This window comes from Ixodes scapularis, unplaced genomic scaffold (assembly GCF_016920785.2).
Source record: "Ixodes scapularis isolate PalLabHiFi unplaced genomic scaffold, ASM1692078v2 PGA_scaffold0__279_contigs__length_252992795, whole genome shotgun sequence".
In the NCBI taxonomy this organism is placed as follows: domain Eukaryota; kingdom Metazoa; phylum Arthropoda; class Arachnida; order Ixodida; family Ixodidae; genus Ixodes; species Ixodes scapularis.
The window spans coordinates 197,851,794-197,873,884 of record NW_024609835.1 but is presented as its reverse complement, the minus strand read 5'-3'; the positions used below and the strand labels follow the sequence as shown (position 1 = coordinate 197,873,884).

General features: G+C 45.2%; 1 protein-coding gene across 1 annotated transcript in view; it reads left to right on the top strand.

Moving 5' to 3' along the window:
• The window catches only part of LOC8042097 (nephrin), a 504,576-nt gene that overhangs the window by 431,820 nt on the left and 50,665 nt on the right, over positions 1-22,091 (top strand). The window contains exons 3-6 of the mRNA XM_042290756.1: positions 89-210; positions 1,890-1,947; positions 6,125-6,277; positions 15,009-15,176. Coding sequence (XP_042146690.1) covers positions 89-210; positions 1,890-1,947; positions 6,125-6,277; positions 15,009-15,176 — 501 coding nt within the window. The remainder of the gene's footprint in view (positions 1-88; positions 211-1,889; positions 1,948-6,124; positions 6,278-15,008; positions 15,177-22,091) is intronic.

Genomic DNA, 22,091 nt, shown 5'->3' with positions numbered 1-22,091 from the left:
AGATATCACGTATCCGTGGCACCAAATGTTTTATGCGCGAGGATGTATTTTAGATGAGAGCTTACGAGTGCGGCCAACCTTGTTACAGGTTTCAACCGGAGCATACCTGGCTACCCCAGGTACTCGATGACGGGAGACCCAATGCAGGGGATTCACAACCTGAAGATAGAAAACGCCACGCTGGACGACGACGCCGAATACCAGTGCCAGGTGAGCTCTCAGTCAAGTTGTCCCTGCGTGCGCTGTGGAGTACAGGGAAGGGAGGCCCAAAAAGGACATCTAACTCTTTAAATAAAGAGAGGTATACATAGGTACTCCCTTCGGGGAGTCGGACACCGTTCCATATACAACCCCCAATTGAAATTACGGTATTCCCCTAAGTTCGGTAGTCACAGCACTCCCATTTATGGAGGGTCATTTAGCGGATCACTCGAATCCCCCTTAGGCTCATCTGGCCCCCCTACCGAGGGTGCTGGTCAATTTCTTACACCTAAAGTTTGACCCCCTGTTTAAGCGGGTTGGATGATTCCCTTTACCACACCCACTGGTTTCCTTCAGTCCTCTTAATGTTGTGCTGCCTCGACCGCGTCTTCAACTCGTGTGTCTACAGTCCTGTCCCGCCCGTGCATCTAGGGTGACCTTTTAGTGGCAACAAATATCGCCACAGAAGCCGACGTAGTGTGCTGTCAGATGTCACAGTCGCGGCGGCTGGTCGTAGCAATGCTAGCAGAAAAGGCGAGCGGACGCAAGGGTTGCCGCTCTCGCGGCTTCCCACCCCGTGTCTGCTTGCGTTCCGTGGACTGTCAAGCTCGAGACCGACCTGCAGCTGAGCGGGCGTTTGCCGCTTGAACGTCCACTGTTGTGACACTCTCGGGGTCACCGGTTTCGTGAGGACATGATACTTCTATGGCGTCATCGGGCAGACATCGAGGGAGCACCTTTTAGGATGCGCTAAACACAGCATTCGGAGACGCGTTCCAGGCACAATGCTTGTTATACTGCGAAGGGGTCGACATAAACAAATATTTAGTGAGGCAGAGGCTCTTATCTGTCGCACATATTGTGTAGTTTGTGTCCGGTTTCTGTGCGCTTTTTTTATGAATTAATCCCAACTTGACTGTTTTTATTTCTTTGTACATCCCAGCCTCCCTCTTTTTGTGTTCCTCAAGCGATAGAGGGATAACAGCCTTTTTCGTTGTAACCTCATGAGTGCTGGATTGTTAGGAATATAATAAAATTCAACGTTTGTAGAGTCTCAAACAAGAATCACTGGACTTCTCTCTCTCACCAGCGAAAAAATCAGAAATAGTCACACTGAAAAAAACCCAAAAGTGTTTAGCTCGATTTTTCGTAGTCTCTAAAAGCCTGGACACTAAGCTTCTTTTTTTCGACGGCATGTGAAGCAGTCGGTTGACGGTGTGTTGTAACGCAGAAAGCTTTGTGGTAACATTTCCTTGCGCCGAATGTGTTAGCGCAAGGCTACCAAAAGAGAAAGTATGCCTGGCAGAAATCATGGATTCTGGATTTAATTCCTCGTTTCTGTCTATCTTGCTAAGGAAGGATGTTGAACCGGCGTGTGGTTTTGTAATTCATTGTGAATGTTAAATATCTAATGTTTTCGGTCAAAGTGCAGCGATTATTGTATTTGCACTAAGACAGACTGCAGTAGCTTTGAGCCACTTTTTGCATACTCTCAAAGGCAGATTGAGCTCTGGCTGTAGCAATATGCACAATATCACACGCTTTTTTTTTTCATTTGCAATGTTAACAGACAGTCTAAAAACGTAAATAATGAACCATGGTATTACAATCACTTCGTAATTAGGCTTCTCGGTTGCGCTCGGTCTTTCTTAATTCACTGTGTGTTTTGTTTTTCTTTCGTGCTACAGGTGGGACCCACCTCAGACCACAAGGCTATCAGAGCAGACGCGCATGTAACAGTTCTGCGTGAGTACTTGCGACATTGAAATATAATGTCTTCTTCAGCGGCCGAGTCATCATTGTTTTCGATGTTTTTTGGTATCAGCCAAAGTGTTCCTATAAACTAAACAAAGCACGATTACTCAAGCCATCGCTCGGTCAAATATAAAAATATTCACCGCGTTTGAAGTATACAAGAGTAAATTTATAATGGTAGCGTTTGCGTGTGTGGAAATTAGCTGCGTGAAAAAGAACTTGAAAAATAAAATGTTAAGAAAACATTATTCTTGTAAGATCACGCAATTCGATATCACTCTCTTCAAGGAACCAGCTCCTATTTTATGTCTACCTCCTCTTTGCGGTTGAGAATAAGATATACATGCAGGGAGTCGATTTTCTGTGACGACATGGTAAAACTGATGGGCGTGTGTGCGCTCGGGTTCCTTGGCGTTCTTAATATTTTTCAATGACGGCTAGTGGAGTGTACTTTTGGACCTTATTTTCAGTGAATCTGGATACCAGATAATTGCTTTAAAGAGAACAATGAAAGCCAGCGCCATGGAACGCAGCTCTAGAGTAAACCGTCAGGAGGAGCAGTTTCATGACACGAAGGAAAGCCAACAACTTTACAAAGGATTGGGTCGCTTGTTGCTCTGATAGCGACGGGTTGTCACATCTGATTATAAATAGCATGTACCGCGGTGAGTCGGCTCTATTAATATTCAACAGGTTCCGCAATTGTGTCGAAAAAAATCCTATGTCTTAACCCTTTGACGCCAAAAAAGTTACAGGAAACACTGGAGCCCCCACCAAAAATCTACGTGGTTTTCCTACACAAAAAATGAAAGATATGTGGTCTCATAAAAATACCTTTTTTCTTAATTATTGTTTCGATATGTTGATTGTAAGCAACACTTGGAATTTTGGGCATTATTTTACGTCCCACGACTGGAAGCAGCTATGACCTAAAAGTAGGCACAGGGGCACATCTCATTTCGGGCTGTAGGGACACTTGTAACTGGATTTGCAATATTTGCGCCTGTTTTTCTTCTCGGTGTTTCGAGATCTGTGGTGCACGCCATCATAACTCACATCCCCTCTCAGATTTGGCTTTGAGGATTAAGGGATCTATATGAAGTTGCAATTTGTTTCTTCACGGTTAAGTGCTGGTATCCTCGCCATTGCGTCAATGGCTCTAAATGTATTGCAACACACATGGCGTGCGAGAAATTAAAACATTTTTGAGTTGTTGCTCACAATAAATATTGGCCATCAAAGGTTGCAGCTTTTTTATGGTTTGTACACTAATTTTTAACGTAGTTCGTTTAACGCGGCCTCGGGAGAGTTTGGTTACTGTGATGGAACAGGACTACCAGATTTCTTTAGACTATAATGAGTGTTGACGTTTTTGTACTTGTTACATCACAGCATGTTTAGAATGTTACTGAACTTCACGAATGACTAGAGATAACGCGTTGGAATTAGAAAATGTGCCATTGTATTTTCATTCTGCTTTAATTTCCGGTAATTACTCGAAATCGAGTTCAATCCCTCGGTTTTGCTGAGATTTGTATTTTAAAGCAAACATTACGTGAATTATAACTCTCAACGAGTGTGTCGTACACTTGCGGTATCTAACACCAGCGATCGTCTGAAAAGCTTCAAGAACAATGAGAAAATATTTAATAGCCATTGATATTGTAAATATTCATCGGTCCCTCGCCAACCGTAATGTTTCATTGCTCATTAAACGTAAAAAAATAACAAAAGAAATATCAGAAAATAACTGAGGCATAGTATTGTGCATCTTAAAAGTCTGGTTTTGAGAAGCGCGCGAAAAAAGGCGTACGTCGATCTGTGGCCGAGGAAAAGCGACCAAACAACACCCCCCTCCCATCTCATCCCTCCCCGAAACTCAATTGCTGCTTCAGTCATCACCCCCCCCCCCCCGTCCCCCCCCCCCCACCCCCCCCCCCCCCGAAAAAACGAACAGAACAAAAAAGGAAAACTAAAAAGCTTACCCTTCGCACACGCGGCTGTCACTACCCCCGAGATATCGCCTTATTTTCTCGATTCCTGACGCGTGAGGCCACGTCTGACTTTCTCTCTTTAAAAACTCAGGCCGATAAAAAATAATAAGGAGGGCAAGAAGGGGTCGATCAAAGAAGGAGCCACAGTGAGGCCGCCGAAGAGTGCGCGCACGCGAGCTTGCGCAGAAAAGTGCTCCTCCTATCGCCCCTAAGCTGACACTGCGCTGGGAGCTACCTACTCGTCGGGCCAATCAACAGCCTCTCTTTTACCACCTGACTCCTCCTTCTGCGCACGGGGATTGGCAGGATCGTGAACACGTGGCTAATGATAGACGTGTGAGTGTTCCAAGGAGCGCGTTGCTACCACCGCACTGTCAGCTTAGGTGGGGACGTAGTATAGTCAACCATACGGGGCGGCTGAATTGAGAAGGGGTTGCAGCGACGAACGCGGCGGTGGCCACAGCACCAGCATCCCGAAATCCCGCTGCGCCTTTCTTTCCGCATAGGGAAGTACCCGTCCTCTCAGGGAAGATGCGCGGGACGATTCATCATCTTCTGTCAGGGTGCATTACGGCAGTCATCCGCCGATCCCCGGATTCTTCAACTTCCTTTTTTGGGGGCCGGAAGAAAGAGCAACGAATTCACCGCTTGCCTCCCTCCATTTTTCTTTTTGCCGCGATTTTTCTCAACTTTCTTTTTACCCTGAACGGACCTTTCTTTTAATTTTAGCATCTGCTCTTTTTTTTTCTTCTAAGAAGCGCCCGTTTGAGGCAAGATGTTTTTTTCAGATGCCTTTGCACTTTTTGTACGTCAGCTTTATTTTATTTCACAAAATATGAAACGAAGTTGGTCTGCAGAAGTTATGCCGGTGGTTGGGTTAGGGCTGAGAACTGCTGAGCTGTACGGGGATTGCTCGGAATCAAAGTATCTGGGTACTTCACATCACGAAAAGAGGACTTATTCTAAATAGGTCTAAAATACCTTTGGTTTTAAATTTTGCTCCTTAGCACCAGTTATTCTTTTTGCGGAAGTCCTATTTGATCGTTGGCATCCTCGCTTGAGTTTTGATTTCAAGTTTCTTTGTGCAACAATTGCATTTATTTTTTTAATATAATTGTTTAGCAAATATTTATATCTTGACACAAATATTATGAATTGAGAGAAAATTTTATATTTTTTAGACTGAAAATAAAGTTTTGTTTGGCGAACTTGTGCCAGAAAAAAAAGAAAGAACGAGCGTCGAGAAAAGAGCATCGAGTATCGAAGGCGGCAGCAGCGAGCGTCAGAATGTCGGCGTAACAGCTGGCTAGCGCGAGAGCGTGAGAGGTAGTCGGCAAGGCAACTCTGGGCACCTCAACTATTATCCTGGGTATCGAGGACATTCGGTCTAGAATGTTCGAGCGTCGAGCACTCGGGAGATTGACTCGGCCAGGTCATGTTGGTCTGCTAATCCGTTAGACTCGGGATCGGAGTGCACACGAATCATCAGAGTACACACGAATCATGTGCAAGCGCGGAGAAGCGTCTCCTCTCAGCCATGCAGGCGGCAATATTGTAATAAATCACACAAAAAACTACAAAAAGATATCAGACTACGGTCACCTACCCCGCGTAGAGAGGACCTGAAATTATCTAGTCGTGCACCTTCAAGAGACCACGAAAGTTTGGAACTCTCTATGGAAAATAATGTACCTTTTACAGATTCTTATTCTAATAGTGGAACTCTTTCAAGATTCGCTTTGCGCTTCTAAGCTGAATCACTAATTCCTGGGCAAAAAGGGGAAAAAAAAGCTCTGGCAACTGCGTAACCAGTTTGGTGTCTACTCCGACTTCCCCCTTTGTTTTGGAAATCGAATCGAGTGATTGAAGAGGCTTGATGCATCACCTTCAAGGCAGATCGCGAGGCCGTAGTGCTTAATTTTCAGGGTTTGATAAAAAAAAGCCAACATGGGAACACACCGAAGACAAGTGCTGCTACATCGTTCGGTTGGGACTCGTGCTCATTCGGTGAGACCTTTACTCCCTGCCGACAGCTCACGCAAATCTCGTGTCCAATTTCTCCACTGCTGGCCCCCGTTAAGTGACGTAAAGCATCCAGCACTACGGCCTTGTTTTCTAGGAGCTGTTAGTTAAGGTTCCTACAGAAATCACCCAATCTCTCTATCCCTGCGCAGTTCCCCCGGCGTCGGTGACCATCACGGACCACCCGAACGGTAGCAGCGTCGAGGTGCGGCAATCCGAGTCGGTCAAGCTCACCTGCGTCGTGTCTCAGGCCAAGCCGGCCGCCCAACTCAAGTGGTACCGCAAGAACGTCGAGCTAAGACCCGGTGAGTGCCTACCCCACACACTATATGGTACGTGTATATAATCCTGTATGTGCAATGGCGACCCAGGGCGGAGTTATATATTGAACGACGTCCCCGAGATGGGTTACTCCTTTTCAAAAATCAATCCACCAGAGAATAAAGATTGTGCGATTTTAGGTAAGAACATAGTAGTATGGTTCGGAAACTATACCTAAATAATTATCTTAGCTCACAAAGAGTGACAAAGGGGCGACGTTGAGTGTGTACAGCTTAGCTGCCAGACTCCGTTGGTGTCAGAAACAGAGTTCACACACGCGCTCAGCGCAACACAAAAGTGAAAAGTACAATATCAAGCGTTCAACAAGACAGTAGGGCCACGGTGATCTTCCTAGCAGACACATCTTCCATAAAACACGGCCGGACTCCTATAGCGGCTGACGTCAGTTTCTAATCAATGACGGATAACTTGAGCAGAGCGCTTAAAACTTTTGAAGGCCCAAATCGACGGTTGCTTGTTTTACGCAAGACCTGGAAATTGACGGCACAGATCCTCTTCATGCGCTCTCGAAGACCGCCGCGATCGTCTCGATTTTAGTACGTCTACTCGATCCGCCATTGAGCGAAGTGCAACCTGATAATAACAGGAGCGATAAGTAAATACTTAGCGCGTACATTTTTTAGATCACTGGTACTGACGAACGTCGTCCGTAGAAATTTCCGGAACGTCGAACTCACAAACGCTTCGTAGAGGAATATTTCGGCGCAAATAAAGGAAAAACATGGCGGTGTACTGCCGTCGTTGCCTCGTACTACTGCGGGACACACGATTTAACCCGAGCTTTAACCAGCCTCTGCGGGTCGAAGGACGCGAAGTCAGATACATTGCAACGCTTGAAGCGTGCATGTTGCGAATGTCAAGGCCTTTACTCCGCTGCGAGAAACCAGGCCGCGGAAAAGCGTAAGCGCGGCCAAGACGCTGCGGCCGCATTAAAAGGAATTCAGAGCGGGGAGCGCTTCATTATGCGACACAACATCGACGCTGTCACTGGTGGTGTTGTCAACCACTTGTCAAGACGGAACGGCGCGTCCCCTTGAGGTGTCGCGCCCTCCCAATAGACCTACGCTAAAATAATACCTCATATATTAAATATACGTGCCTGTATCGCGGTATTGTGCTTTATTTTCATAAAAGTACATATTCAGTATACTTTTAGGATCAGTTCACTTTGACAGGAAACAAACCTTTTGGGTTTGAGGAGAAGCAAATTGTGCTATGAAGACAAATATTTGTGTTTAGACAAAGCGGGTCCAAGGTACTGTCTATCGCTAAGATATTGAAAAGCAGGGCTACCTCACGTTCCTTCATGACAAAACTTGAAAGGTTTGTCATGCGCACTCTAGAACTTCTTTGATGCTTATGAAACGACAGAAATTGCTCGAAAACCTGCTAAAGACTTTTTGCCAACGCATGCGTTTTTTTCCCACATAACGTCACAAGCCATGGTTTCAAAAACAGGTTGTTCTGCACGTGCTACTGTCGAAATTGCGTTAGATGCCTACAAAGCTGTCTTTGCTATTTGGTCGAGCAGTTGTGGGTTCTTGGTTAGCGGAGCGTGAACTAGAGAACACACCCAGTACCAGCGCGCCTATTTTGCCACAGAGCACGCGAAGCTATAACAGTAGCTGAGTGAACAGTGAGACACAATAACATTTTTTTTTTCATTTAATAAAGCCTTTTCCACTCGAACACATGGAAATCACAACCGTCCTTTTGCCCGCGATTTTGACTGGAGAAGAGGTTACTAGAAAACAACTCGACAATCACAGTGGCCATTGATGTTGCTGTACCTATTATGAGCGCTCCACGATTGCTATAAATGCACAAAAGCGGAATGCTTTAAATGCAGGAAATTGACGAAAAACCTGCACGCGTCTACGCGAAACACAAACTGCGTGCTTTTGGAGCAATTATTAAGCGTCTTTAAGATGGGCCTCTATTAATGCATGTCTGTCTGTAGAGTTTGTGTATTGTTTGGTGAATCCAACTAACTATCAATTCTCTTCCCGATTCATTTAACAAGCCAAATTTCGGTCTTTATGCGTCTAAAATTTAACCTTATTGTTTCTTTTTGCATAACTTTAGTGCGCTTGTGTATTCCCACATCAGGTATCCTTGTAGATGTTAGTAGTAATAGAGTATTAATAAGTAAACAAATCAGACCATCTAGAAATAGTTCTTGCCTCTACAGAGAAGTCAGAAAAACTCAGCACCCTTGACATTCTTTTATAGCTTTTTACAACCGTAAAAACACAATTGCGAGAAACGCTAGGATTATGACAACTATGCGTTTGAACGGCCGAGAACAGAATCAGACTTGTAGTGTGTGCTGAAGACCCGGAATAAAGAACAAAGCTTAATATATCGAAGCTCGCTCATAGACTCGAACTAACTGCGTGATATTCAGTTATGCGCTTTACTTCTTCCCGCGTACGTCGTATATCAGGATAACCCCAATGATTCCATTCTCTTTGGTATTGATCACGTTCCGAAAATCGGAGAGGCAAACAGCAGACTTTTTTTTTATACGCGCAATTTATGACACGTCTTCTTCCCCTTTTCGAAAACGGCGGCGCTAGTATCGCGAGCCCAGGTTTGACTTCAGCTCCTGTCTACAATCGCCGAAACAAATATTGTCTACGGTTCGTTAGGGAAGAAAGTCCAATAACCAGATATAAACCCGAAGTAACTGGGTCAATACTATAGTGTTCGCTCCGACCAATAGATGGGAAGAAGAAAAGTTCTCTTCTCCACAATTTTAATATATATTGTTTCCCTTTCCCAATTTTGTCGAGGTTATTTTTCCGATACTTCTCCCCGGAATGGAAAGAAAGCATAATTTCTCGCGTGTTCCCCTTCCTCCTTCTCAATATTCGCCTGGGTATCCGAATTAGTTCCGGTCCCCTTCCCCTCTCTTTACTTCCTCCTCTTTTTCACTTCCTTTTTCCAAGTTTCCTCGTCCTTGTTGGGAACAAGACGAACGTTGAAAATCGCTGATTCAGACTCGACTTCCGCAACGGGTAGCGTTTTTAAAAGCAGCGTCATTTTATTTCGAATAATAGCGGACGTTTATGCCCTTTTTTGTCCTCGGACGCCGAGCAACCTCACAGTTGAACTCTGTCAGAGGCATTTTTTTGTTTTCGGTTTGCTTGTAGGGGATATCAAAGCGCAATAGAGGGCTGGAGGCAATACCTTTTCCGCGTGTATGAGAAAAACAACGACAAGGTTTTGGGGATATTCTCTTCAAGCACAATATATGTTGAGAAAAATGTTAGGAGCGACGTCAGGCTGAGACTCCTTTCATGTTCGCGCTATCGATCCTATGCATAAGAGTTTCACTTAAGAGCCTAGAATTTGAGGTCTGTATTATGTGTACGTATTCCGTTGAAAGGCGTTTGGGCATAGTGTAACATAATCATATAATTTTGTACAAAGTACCACACAACAAGGATGTTCGCCATGAAGGAAGAAATTTTCGCGGCAAAATGGAGAAGAACGTACTTATATTCGTGAGACCTCTTTTGCTCTATTTTGGATTGCTACATCGTAAGAAGTATATGCAACGCCCGAAACACCATTTAATATATTTTAAATTTAATAGCACTTCTTTCGGTTCGATAGAATGTTCTTAGTGAATGGAAATTCGTTTTCCCACTAACATTGAACGCGAGCAAAAACGTGGTCGATAGATGTTTTTTGATCTCTGCTAAAATATTCCGATACGAGATTACTAAAGTTCAAGTATATTAAACTTAATCAACCGTGTGCTGATTCCGGCAAATTCAAGTTTGGCACATGTTGATGGTGTGAAGCGAGCAATACTTGGTGTAACAGCATGTATGCAGTTTCTCAATCGCACGTAAATAGTGCACTCCGACCGGAAGGAACACTTGTACGGACTGGAAAGAAGCGAGCGAAAGAAGTTTAATTAAGCTCGCAATAATATAATTATTATTATCTTTTTTTTATCCAAGAAACGTGAAGCTCAAGCCATATGCATTCCGAAAGAGCTTTTTTCTCCCAGGTTAATTTGTTGCTAGCTTTCCCACTCCTGCGGGTGCCGGCCGCTTTGCCAAGAAGGGAAGTAATGTAGTCCTGGCATTCCGGCAGTTAGCTGGTAATTGAAGGCGTCAGACGTCGGGGAAAACAAGACGGCTATGATAATCACTGCTCGCCATGACGAAGCTTTCGGGGCGCGTGCGAGACGCCTTGAAGTTTTCCGCGGGCCTGGTTCCCTTGAGTAAACAAGAGGCGGTCATTAGCATGAGGCAGCTACTGTTAGCAACAAGACGCACGGCGTGTCAGGTTCCGGCGTGTTGAACGACGTTTGCTTTCTCCCTGTGCCGGAAACAAAAAAGCCCGATAGAGCGATGTTCTCAGATGCATTGCTGTCGAAGTTTCTTGATTGCCTTGCTTGTCAAGTGCAGGGCTGATATTAGGATAAAAGAGGACAAAAAAAAAAAAAAAAAACGGTGGACGTCTTTTTTTTTTTTGAGTATTGCATAACGTGATCGATGTATTAGAATTTTGTAAATGGGATAAATTCCTGATTTTACATATTATTTCATTACTTCGGTGTCCGAAGTTAAGGTGTGTTTGCAATACCAGATAATCCGATGGCGGAAGATGGCCTTTTTTGTATAGATTATGATCCATTTTTTTAAAGAAATTGACATTCCCAGTCAAAACAGGGAGTCCCTGTGCCATCGCATCGAATCTGTAAAGCTCCTATCGCGCTAATTGACCCTGAATGCTCAGAGTCAGTTCGCGGTACCTTTCCTTTGATGCAGGGTGTTAAACCGGCCATTATTCCGGTTCGGTTTGGGTTCGGGTTCAGTTGCTTTTGATTTTCCTCCGGTTTGGTTCCGGCTCAGTCATGCATGCGATATATCGTTTCGGTTACCGGTTCATACCTGCAGGTATTAACCGATAATTTATCTGAGGTCACGGCCGCCCGCGTATCTTCTACGTATTTTGTTGAGCATGTGCTACTTGCAGTAGCCGTGCAGAAGAATGGAGGGTAATGTTTTTATCAAACCAAAATATGATCACATAATAAGAAGGACACGTCTAATGGTTAGCTCAATATAAGCGAGCTACGCTGGGGTCACCCCGCACACCACGCTCACTGTTACAGCGCGTGCCGGTGCTGGTCATATGTCTCGAACACAATGTAAAAAGACCTGCTTCGTTTAAGGTTATTGTCTTTCGGTAACCTGTCACAGTTTATTTTGTTATTTAAAAGAGACAATTTCTTATAAGAAACTTGAGTTTCAGTCAAATGCGTAAATTAGTCAGGCCACATTATAATCGGATTTCGCCTCAAAATATTATTTGAACTGAAATCATTTCGTGGTATTCCTTCTGAGCAAACTGCTTTCAGTTATTCTTTCCATGTATGAAGCGTGTTTTATTTCAACGTAGTAACACACGTCAAATATCGGCGAATCTTTAATTTGAAATACAATCGAGACATTGTTTCTTGTAATGTAGGATTTAAGTAACTAATAATTGTATTCAGACAAAAATCGAATTGAGTGAATCATTATATAAATAGAAATACGCATAAAATCATTTACTCGGCAGTAAAACTTTTTATCACAATAAAACAATACCGATGTTTGCTATAATTTTAGAAGATTTTTTTGTTCCAGATTATTTTATATTCAGCCTAATTGTACCAGACTCAAGTGCCGTGTCTTTGGGTCAAACAAAAGAAATACAAAAGACATTAAATCTTAACCACGTTCCGCGAATGTTATACTCATAGTTATTGGTTGTTGTAAAAGAATTTGGACTTTTAAGAAGGCGTGTATTGTATGGATTGTCAAATGGGTCAGTACCAAGCAGAAAACAAACAAACATTACCCAGCATTTCACCGTCTGAAGTGTAGATGTCTCTGTCTTCGGGGACGGTACAAAAGCAAATGGCAACATATTTCTCGTTTTTATATGCACACAAATTTTAATGTCATGTCACATCTACACTGTTATTCACGGATTTGGACATGTAATATTCCCAGCTAAACTTTGTCTCGTTACGGAGGATCATCCATAAATAATACGCTCTAACGAAGGGCAGCGTCAGAGGCCTTGGATGTGACCACGTTTGACCCCCTCGACTCGCGGTTGGTTTATGTATTTTCAACTATCGGTTACTGCACAGCAGCAGTGAAAAGCACAATCCAAGCTTGCTCATTCGCATGAGATAGAAAAGGCCCACTACACCTCGTGTATCTGCTCATGACGACAATGACAACATCCGTTAGATTATAAACTTAGCCGCTAAGCCATATCTTTCGCCAATATTGACGCTAAAATAGAATAAACATTTTAGCTCTCAGTCGCTAAAACACCAAATGCATTCAACTCGGCGTCATCTGCTTTAAAATTACTACAAACAACAGCTCATCAATAGCCGTGCTGTTGAAACGGGGACAGCATAACAAATCCATTCTAAAATTGGTTGGCCATCTGAACGTTTCATGGCAAACACTGCTCCGCAAATCACTGTCATAGAGGCGCTCGGAAATAGAACCAACGTACAGTACTCACAAGCAAAGTAAATCAGTCAGCACCTCGGAGTAGGATACATATAGGTGTAGACAACACGCGCGATGCCGGCGCCAGATGAAGTCCTCCTCTGACCTTAATTTCAAGCGGCGCCCCCAGATAGCTCCTCGATATGCGGCTCATGGCATCTTGTCGCTGGCCCGGTTTCCCATCCTTCTTTATGGTTGACATGCTCGTACTAAAACTTAAAAGCCGTTTTTCTGGTGCGCCACGTCGTGCAGAACTTGGACTTGCCCTACTCGTGTTGTGTGGACACTGCTTCGTCACTGACCCTAGTTATGTGCCTCCACGGACGCATTAACACTTTTATGAACGGTTTGAAGCGGTTATATATCTGGCGCAGTGTTCAAGCCAGTGTCCGTGAAGGTCAGAGCAGACGCTCCGCGCTGAAAGAGCGCGCCCCTGGGTGCGAGGCACTCTTGTACTTTTTATGTTTTTTTTTCCCTCAGTTGCGCCGTCTGGACGACGGAGACGCTGTTGCCTGAGGCTATTCTGAGACGCGCGAAGAGCACTTTATCTGGTCGATCGCGCCTCAGCGTACGCCGTGCGGTGTGTCCTCACGAATATGTATATCTTACACCGTGTACAGCACGCACCTATTCTCGAACTACCCTTTCCAAATGACTCAGCTGCTAAATTAAAAAGGGGAAAGGTCGCGAAAAGCAGTCGAGAGGCGATACAAACAAAAAGAAACAAAAAGAACCTCCGGAACAAAGAAACTTCTCCCCAAGCAGCGTCCAGCTACACTCTGTTTCACCTCATAAAAAGGCTGCAGCGAATGCTATATACTAGCCGTCCCAGCCAAGCCAGCGCTGTGAAAGTCATGGCTACGCGCCACTGAGGAAGGTTGACGCTACTCTCAAGTTGCTGCGCTCTTCTCTCGAAGGTCCGGTGACACTCACGTGGCATTGAAATGGCTTCGATTGTTCGAAGAAACTTGCAAGTCTTCCGTAAGGTGAAACTAGAGTATGTCGGGTGATCGGCGTCCATTCGCCCGGCGGCGCTGTGACGCGTGACCCGTGTCTTATCGGTGCCGAATTCAGTGTTCACCGACGGAAAAAAAAACACACGTAAACAACTCGCCCATTTTTTTTAAATTTTATTTCTTATTTTGGTGTTTATTTTGTTCGTTTTCTACTTCCTAGAAGTGGCAGCAAAATAAACAGAAAAGGACTGGCTCTTTTGCCTTTTGGCTTCATTAGCTTGAAGACGTACCCCTCCGACACAACTAGCGGACGCCAAGTCTTGCTACAGATAGACACTTTTATATATATATATATATATATATATAGTATATATATATAGGTCGGTTTTAGGTCACTGCCGTTTATTAGGTCAACACTGTGCCACCCGCTGCCACCCGAAAGAACAGCCGCAGTTGAGATTTTATCGCGTCGAACCGTTTCCAATGAACTGGTAACCTCCACGTGATATCATGTTTTCGTTCCTGTTCGGGTTGAAGATGGAGTGTTCGATTACGGTTTCGGTTTTTGTTCCGGTTCAATAAAAAATAACGGCTTTGATCAGGTTTTTGGTTCGAGTGCCGTTTTGGTTCGACACCCTGCATTACCCATCAGTAAAAATGTATACACGGTGTAGATTGTGTTTGCAATGCAAACGTAGCTTTTAGCCAGATCCTGTATATCCGCCTTTACACCGCCTGGGAGTTTAAACAACCGGACAATAAAGGTGTGAACGCTCAATCGGGACCATGGCCGCGCCTGCAGATCTGAGGAGCTGCGAAATGCCTCCGCTCTGTACGGACATTAAAGATTCGCGCCTTGCATTCTCATTCCCAACCACGATATGCACGCGAGCCACTCCAGAGCCCGGTTTTCCGCGCACAGTGGCGCGTCCATATGTTCCCATTGATAGCACGTAAGAAACGCGAAGGCGTGGCTTATCAAGTTCACTCTTCTTGCTCCCTGATTGGTTCTTCAGTGTTCTCGTTGTCTAATGCCGCTTGGCCGAGGAGCGACGATAGGAAGGTCGGGATTGCCCCCTCCTGTCTTTCTCTAGCTGCCAATGACTGTAGACGGTTTTTTTCATATGAACTCCTTTCAGGTTTGTTCTAACGAAGCTCTAAACATCACCCCCTCTTTTTCCCCCTTTTCTACGCAGACAACGTGCACTACAGCGTGGAAGAGAGCGAGGGTGGCCGCCAGAACGCCATCAGCAGCCTGACGCTGACGCCCCACTCGGACGACAACGGCGTCGTGTACTCCTGCGAGGCCGTCCACCCGGCGCTCGAGTCGCCCATGGCCACCTCCGTCAGGCTCGGGGTCCTGTGTGAGTTGGCCATCCCCACGCCCCAGCCCTCGACCGCGAAGTGTGACCAATTCCTGTTTTGAGTGGGACGTTTGCTTGTTTTAAATGTGTGTTGTGCTGGCAGTTTGGAAGGGACACTTTATTCTGAGAACAGCGGCTTTCTTTCTGACTTCTCCCTTCACATACACGGCTGTCAAATGAAGGCAGCGTCGTAAATACGTTTAGAGAGTTCTGGCGGGTTCTGAAACTGCACCGGCGTATCTATGATGTCTTTTAGCATCAATCATATGGATGACTCCAAATAGTATCCAAGTAACCCCTTCAGTTTTCAGAGACAGAACCATTCGTGTCGTGCACGTTACCGCAGTCATTATGATAAATATCTGACTACCTAGGTTTCGCTGACAATGAAATCGAGCATCTTCTGTTATTGACAATAGTGTCGCTTTCCGCACCACACCAGGTATTATCCCGTTTTGTCAAAAGCTTCATCCGCTGTACCCTTTGGATCTCATTTCCTTAAAAATCACGCGTGCTGACAATGCGAGGGAGCTACACACACTCGCCGCTTCAATCAACCGCACCCCCTTTACCAACTGACCCCGCTTTCTGCACGCGGGTCGCAGCGGGAGTGCGATCACGTGGTGAAAGATAGGGGTATTCCTGGCCCAACCAGCACGTAGCCTCGACTGCACTGTCAGATCAGGGACAAACTGAACATGGACAAGTTCATTCGCATTCATTCCCTGTTAAAATTTGCACCTTGAATTCCCGTTTTTAGAGCGCGGCTCTTAGGCGCCCGTTTCCGGCTTGAGCGGCGTCGGCGTAACCAGGGTCACCCCAAGGTCACGTGACCCCCCCCCAAGGTCACCCCAAGGTCACGTGGCACCTTCCAAGGTCACCTCAAGGTCACGTGACCCCTTAAGGTTACTTGACCCCTCCCCCCGAAGTCACGTGCCCCCCCCCTCCCCGAGGTCACGTGACTCCCCCCCTTGAAGTCACGTGACACCCCCCCCTCCCCCCGAGGTCAGGTGACCCCCCCGGAGCATATAAAAGAATGAGGGGAGGAGGAGGAGAAGGAGGAGGAAAAGGAGGGGTCTACCCTCACCTCAGTACCCTTCCCTCCTCCTCCTCAAGAGCTGCGCTCCAATTTCGGCGTTAGAGGGAGTTGTAAACGGCTTTCACTTTCTTTGGCTCTGTTTTAGAGCGCAGCTCTTAGGGGCCCGTTCCCGGCTTGAGCGGCGTCGCCGTCGCCGTCGGCGTAACCAAGGTCATCCCAAGGTCACTTGCCCCTCAAGGTCATCACAAGGTCACCCCAAGGTCACGTGACCCCTCCCCAAGGTCACGTGACCCCTCCCCAAGGTCACGTGACTTCCCAAGGTCACCCCAAGGTCACGTGACCTCGGGTCACGTGACCCCCAAGGTCACGTGACACCCAAAGTCACGAGGCTCCCCAAGTCACGAGACCCCCGATGACGTCATCAGTGACGTCACTGATGACGTCACCGGCATCCGCATCGTCATCGTCATCATCACTGATGACGTCACCGGCATCCGCATCGTCATCATCACTGATGATGTCACCGGCATCAGCATCGTCATCGTCATCATCGCTGATGAGGTCATCAGTGACGTCACTAATGACGTCACCGGCATCTGCATCCTCATCGTCATCATTATTGATGACGTCACCGGCATCCGCATCGTCATTGTCATCATCACTGATGACGTCATCGGTATCCGCATCGTCATCGTTACTAATGACGTCATCGGCATCGGCATCGTCACGTGACCCCCCTAGGTCACGTGACCCCCAACCAAGGTGTCACTTGACCACCCCAGTACCCTTCCCTCCTCCTTCTCAAGAGCTGCGCTCTAATTCGGCGTTACAGGGAGTTGTAAACGGCTTTCACTTTTTTTTTGTGTACTAGTGCCATCCAATGTTTATTTTAAGTCACATGATAAGCCTCGTCTAACGAAGAGGCTTGCGTGGAAACCCGTTAATTGAAGAACGTTTCATAAGCGCAGTGATATCGCCCAAGAGTAAGCGCTACAACGCAGAAGCACGGGTTTAGATTTCGCTCCAAACATGGGATCGTTATCAAAAACTGGGTGCATTTCGAGAGAAAGCCCGTTTGCAACACCGTCGCTTAGCAACCGATATGACGAAAGCGGTGAATGGTCACAGAGTTGTTTATAACGACACTCGATTTTTTTTTTCCAATCCGGCACCAGACTCAATATATTCTCGCCTTTTAGTTAGTTGACAGGGAAATGTAATCTAAAGTGCAGTCGACGGAAGATCACTGTGAATGATTTCGACACGCCCAAAAGTTTCGACTTGCTTCCTCCTGTCCCCCCTGCCCCCCAAGAAATGAATAAATGAATAAAATAAAAATGTTAAAGATGACTTTGAAGCGTACGACTGTAATACAAGCTCAACATGACATCGAGGGAATAAACGTGGACGATTCCCAAAGTTTTCGTAAAGAGAGACAATCAAACTTCGCCGATGGTGCTGTACAAGCCGCGTCTACCTCCAATCAAAATGGGAGTGCGCAAGCAGGCTCGCGATGTTTTCCATTCCATCGGATGGTAGGGGGCGAGCTGGAATTTAATTGGAAACGGTGGATTCGCATGTCCACGCAACTTCGCTCGCGGATCCGAACTGTGGGCGCTGCCAGGGACGTGCGAAACTTTCGCTCATAATCGCGACAACGTCTGCCCCGGCCGCCCGCGCGATGCGAATTCGACGCGCCCGCAGGCCTTTTAGCACCGAACCCGCCTACTTTAATCGCATAAATTACACCCGAGGCAGATTGAAAGCGACGTGTCGGGTAGGGAGCCCTCTTTGGCGCCTACGTTTGTATAGGCGGAATTAAATTTGGGAAATGCGCGCAGCTGGAAAGACCACCCGAGGGTTTTGGCCACAACCTCCCAAGGCTCGTGGCTCGGATGGAGAAAGTCCTCCCTAAGGTGTCGCCGTCCAGGCTCAGACAGCTGAAACCGGACTCCGAAACTTCGTTGTTAAAGATTAGGTTCGCTCACAAGCGGCCTCAACGCGGTCTAAATTGGGACTCATCGCGAGACATCACGCACGCTGAACTACATACTTCGAATCGTCACTTTTTTTTGTGTGTGACACTTTTATACGACACCCATAAGACCGCGTTAACACATGTTCTAAAGCAAAAAAAAAAGTCGTTTGTGTTGTATTGTTTTGAAACAGACAAACATTTAGATAGTGTTGTTTATCGTTGACTGTTCATGGGAACCACCCCATATCTTATAAAGGCCACCTAAAATACTTAAACCTTAAGTACAGCCGAGGTTGGAGCACGGATGTCATGTCTAATTCGCCCCAAGAACTTCCTTTATCAAGCGTAAATAGATCACAATTATTAACATAATTTTTGGAGATGAGCGTGATGGGGAAGCGCGTCGTTTGCGTTCTTAATACATCGCGTCTACGCGTCACCTCAAAAAAAGAACAAAAAAAAAAGTAAAATATTGTGTGTTTAGAATTGGGAAGAGCAGAGTGAGCAGAAATTAAAATAGTTTTGCTTATTAAACTCGAGAACGAGACGAAAGCAAGCTTAATTATATTTAAATTATATACTATATTTTTCTCTGGAAGGAAACCACACGGTCGGTAGTAACTGAACGGGAAAATTACAAAGGCGAAACATCGGTTCCCTTGCTTCGGGTTAAGAAATGCCAATATACTATAAGATAAATATTTCCTATCTGGTGTGTGCAGACTGCGTGTCTGTCTTTGTATATGTTCCCATTTAGTTACGGGGAGTGGAATCCCTCAACTGACGATAATGTAATCAACTGTTCTTCACGTTTTGATTTAACTTCAGTGCCTATATTCTTGTGCTCGAAGTAGAGTACATTTCAGGCAAAGATAACGTCGTACAAAGATGAGACGAAAAAGCTTGACACGATGGTGTTTCGAAAAGGTTTTTTTTTTCTTCTAATTCACGTGACCTGAAACGTCATCTGGTCACGTAACGAAAGATCGCGTGACCAGATTTTGTGTCTATATAAGTGGCGTCATTTTTTACGCAACTTCTCGCGAAACCGAGATCCAAAAGCGAGACGCTAAAGCGTTAGAACCCAAATAATAATCCATCCTGTCACCCTATAGCAGGGGCGGCAGCTGGTGCGTGGCATTTCACACCTATTGACTGACCTAGCCGATCATTTGATTGTAGCGGAAGCCAATGGCCTTCTCTCGGAAGTCGCGGTGTGTCTCTCGGTACAGAAAAAATATAATTAAGATTTACAGAGCGGTAAAGCTACTACGTATGAAGACTTTGCCAAGCGTATCACAAAATTGAAAAAAAAAAAAAATTAATGTGACAGGGCTTTAGACAAAGGAAGATAGTAAATCTAGATCAAACTCGAATTTTTCGGGATCATTACTGATTTCAAATGGACACTTCAGGCGCTCGCTGTTTCTGGTAATAAGACGGGAACATCTCCCTTCTTCGTCGTGTCCTGTCTTCCCGTATATTTATCAACGGCTTTAAAATATTGCCCAGTTCCAGAGCCTATCGTAAACCTACGCGCGTGCGCGTACAAAGGCAAAAAATACATACCACGAATGGGCTCGGAGAAACAGGCAGCGACCTATCTTCATTCATGATATAGATAGTGTGTTGTCCGAGAAGCGATACGGGTCTGTGACCGGGCAGCCTGAATTTGGCGTGAGCGTGCTCCGATTGCCGGCGCTCCCCGAAATGTTCAGTGCGAGGGAGGACGCGCTGCAAAACTATAAACTCAGAAAAAACAAGACGTTCCCTAAAAAAAACTTTAGATGAAGGATTGTCGGTGTTCCGGATGGAAAGCATCCCGCACCGAACGCACCTACACACATACCGGCACCGCCGCGGTCACACGAAATATGAACCGGAACATTAGGTGGCTGGACTCTCTCTCTCTCTGGGTGCTTGCTCAGTAAAACGATGAGACCGCCGTGCGCAAGATTCCCTCTTCCGTGCGCTCGCCGGACGAAGAAAACACTCATCCTCCCGTGAAATATGTGCAGGGTGAAGAATGCATCAATCGCCTTTAGCGCGAACGTATGAAAGGGGATTCGCCGGGTGTGGCTTGTCGGATCCGATGCTCAGGTGTCTGCGCGACGTGTGCTCCCTAACATTTTAAGTAGAAAACGCATTTTATTTTTGCTTTTTGTGAGCACGACGGAACTGTTTTCTATACACGTTTGCGTCATCGGGAGGGAACACAAGAACTGTAATCGCTTTAGTGGCCGACAGCTTAAAAAAGTGCGAGGCAAGGCATGCTATTGTCAGCCCTCTTGCTTTTTGAATCGTTCTTCAGCGTGCTTATATAGGATAATGCGGAAATCGCATTTGCTTCTGAGCGATAACAAGATGCTCGCGACACCTAATTCTCTCCGTTTTTGAAACTGCCGGTGTCTCTAATCATTCTCGAGATCATAGCTGAGAAAGAGCGATCGAAATGTACCGCAATCGTTTCTCTCTGCATTCGTGCTTTTATTCGTGTGTAGACATATGAATATATATATATATATATCTTCTTTTTTTTTCAGATTAGGCGTTTAGAGATTTATTGTCCGTTCCCTTGGTGTGCGAGCGTTCCCTGCTCAAATTCTCGCTTGCCTTTTCGAGTGTGTTTGTGTGTTCGCTGCCTGCCTTCTTCTGCCGCCGCGGGACAGGTCACTTCGGTGAGGTCAAACTCGCGGTTTCATTAAAAGTGGTTGGCTTCGAGAGCCCGTGTAAGAAAAGAGGCTTTTGAAACTCGAAGGTACATTAATTATAAACGTTTTCCTGACGATACCGAGTTGGAATATTTCTTTGCCATCTCGAAGTAATAAAACAAAATTTTCATTGTGAGAACAAAACTAGCACGCATTAAAAACAAAAATTATGAATCTTTCTTTTTCTTGTTCATATGCTTTTTTTTCTCAGCTAATAAACAAAACAAAAAAGTACCGGCGGGTATGAAGTTCGCGGGTTGAAAATGATAAAATCTTCAGGCCAGCGGTCGTTCACGCTTTTTTTTTTGTAATCTGGGAGTGAATGTAAACTATGGAACGACGGAACCTTTAGAAATACGGAAATTGCAAAAGAGTTATTTTTTTAATTCCCCTTTTTTTAAGCGTTCGAACAAAATAAAGGCGTAAAACTCGGTCCGTTAATTTCAGATTCCAAAAAGCAATGTCTCCTGTTCGGTGAATTCCCGTTCCTTCGCTCAGCTCTGAAGCAATCAAATAATTTCTGCTATCATCTTTATACAACATGCTCTCAATGATAACATAACCAATGTTAAGTATTTAAACCAGTATATAAGCATATTTTGATGAAAGAACTTAACGGTCCGAACAAATGAAGCACCTCGTGTCGCAACCGCAACGCCGATACTTTGAGTTATAACATGTTCCTAAATACATTTAGCCACTTACCTGCAAATAATCTTCGCCAACTTCGTGATTGAAAAAAGAAGAAAAAACAAATTCCGAGTCCAAAAGTATCATGTTGTCATATTGATATTGTAAAGAATAACAAAGTACTTGTTTTATAGGTTTTCCGAATTTCCGTTCCATGAATAATTCTTGTTACCCGTGTCAAACATGTTAAGATTTCGAATAAACGGTTGTCAAGTTGTCCGCTGCATACGCGAAGTGTAGCAAATTCTATGCCGTTCAATTTACACAGATCAAAGATCACGGCCAATATACGTTTGTTTACACCAGGCTAATTTTCCTAAAGTCCACATAGGTTGCTTGTTGGCTCCTACGAAAAACCGTTAATGTGAATAGTTTTCCGTCACGTCCTTTCACTTGCGACTCTACCTAAACGCTCGTCTACTCCTAGCCATCTCCTTTTTTCCTCCCGCCTTAGAAAGATCATTGCACTGTGACAGGTTTTCTTCATTGTAAAGTGT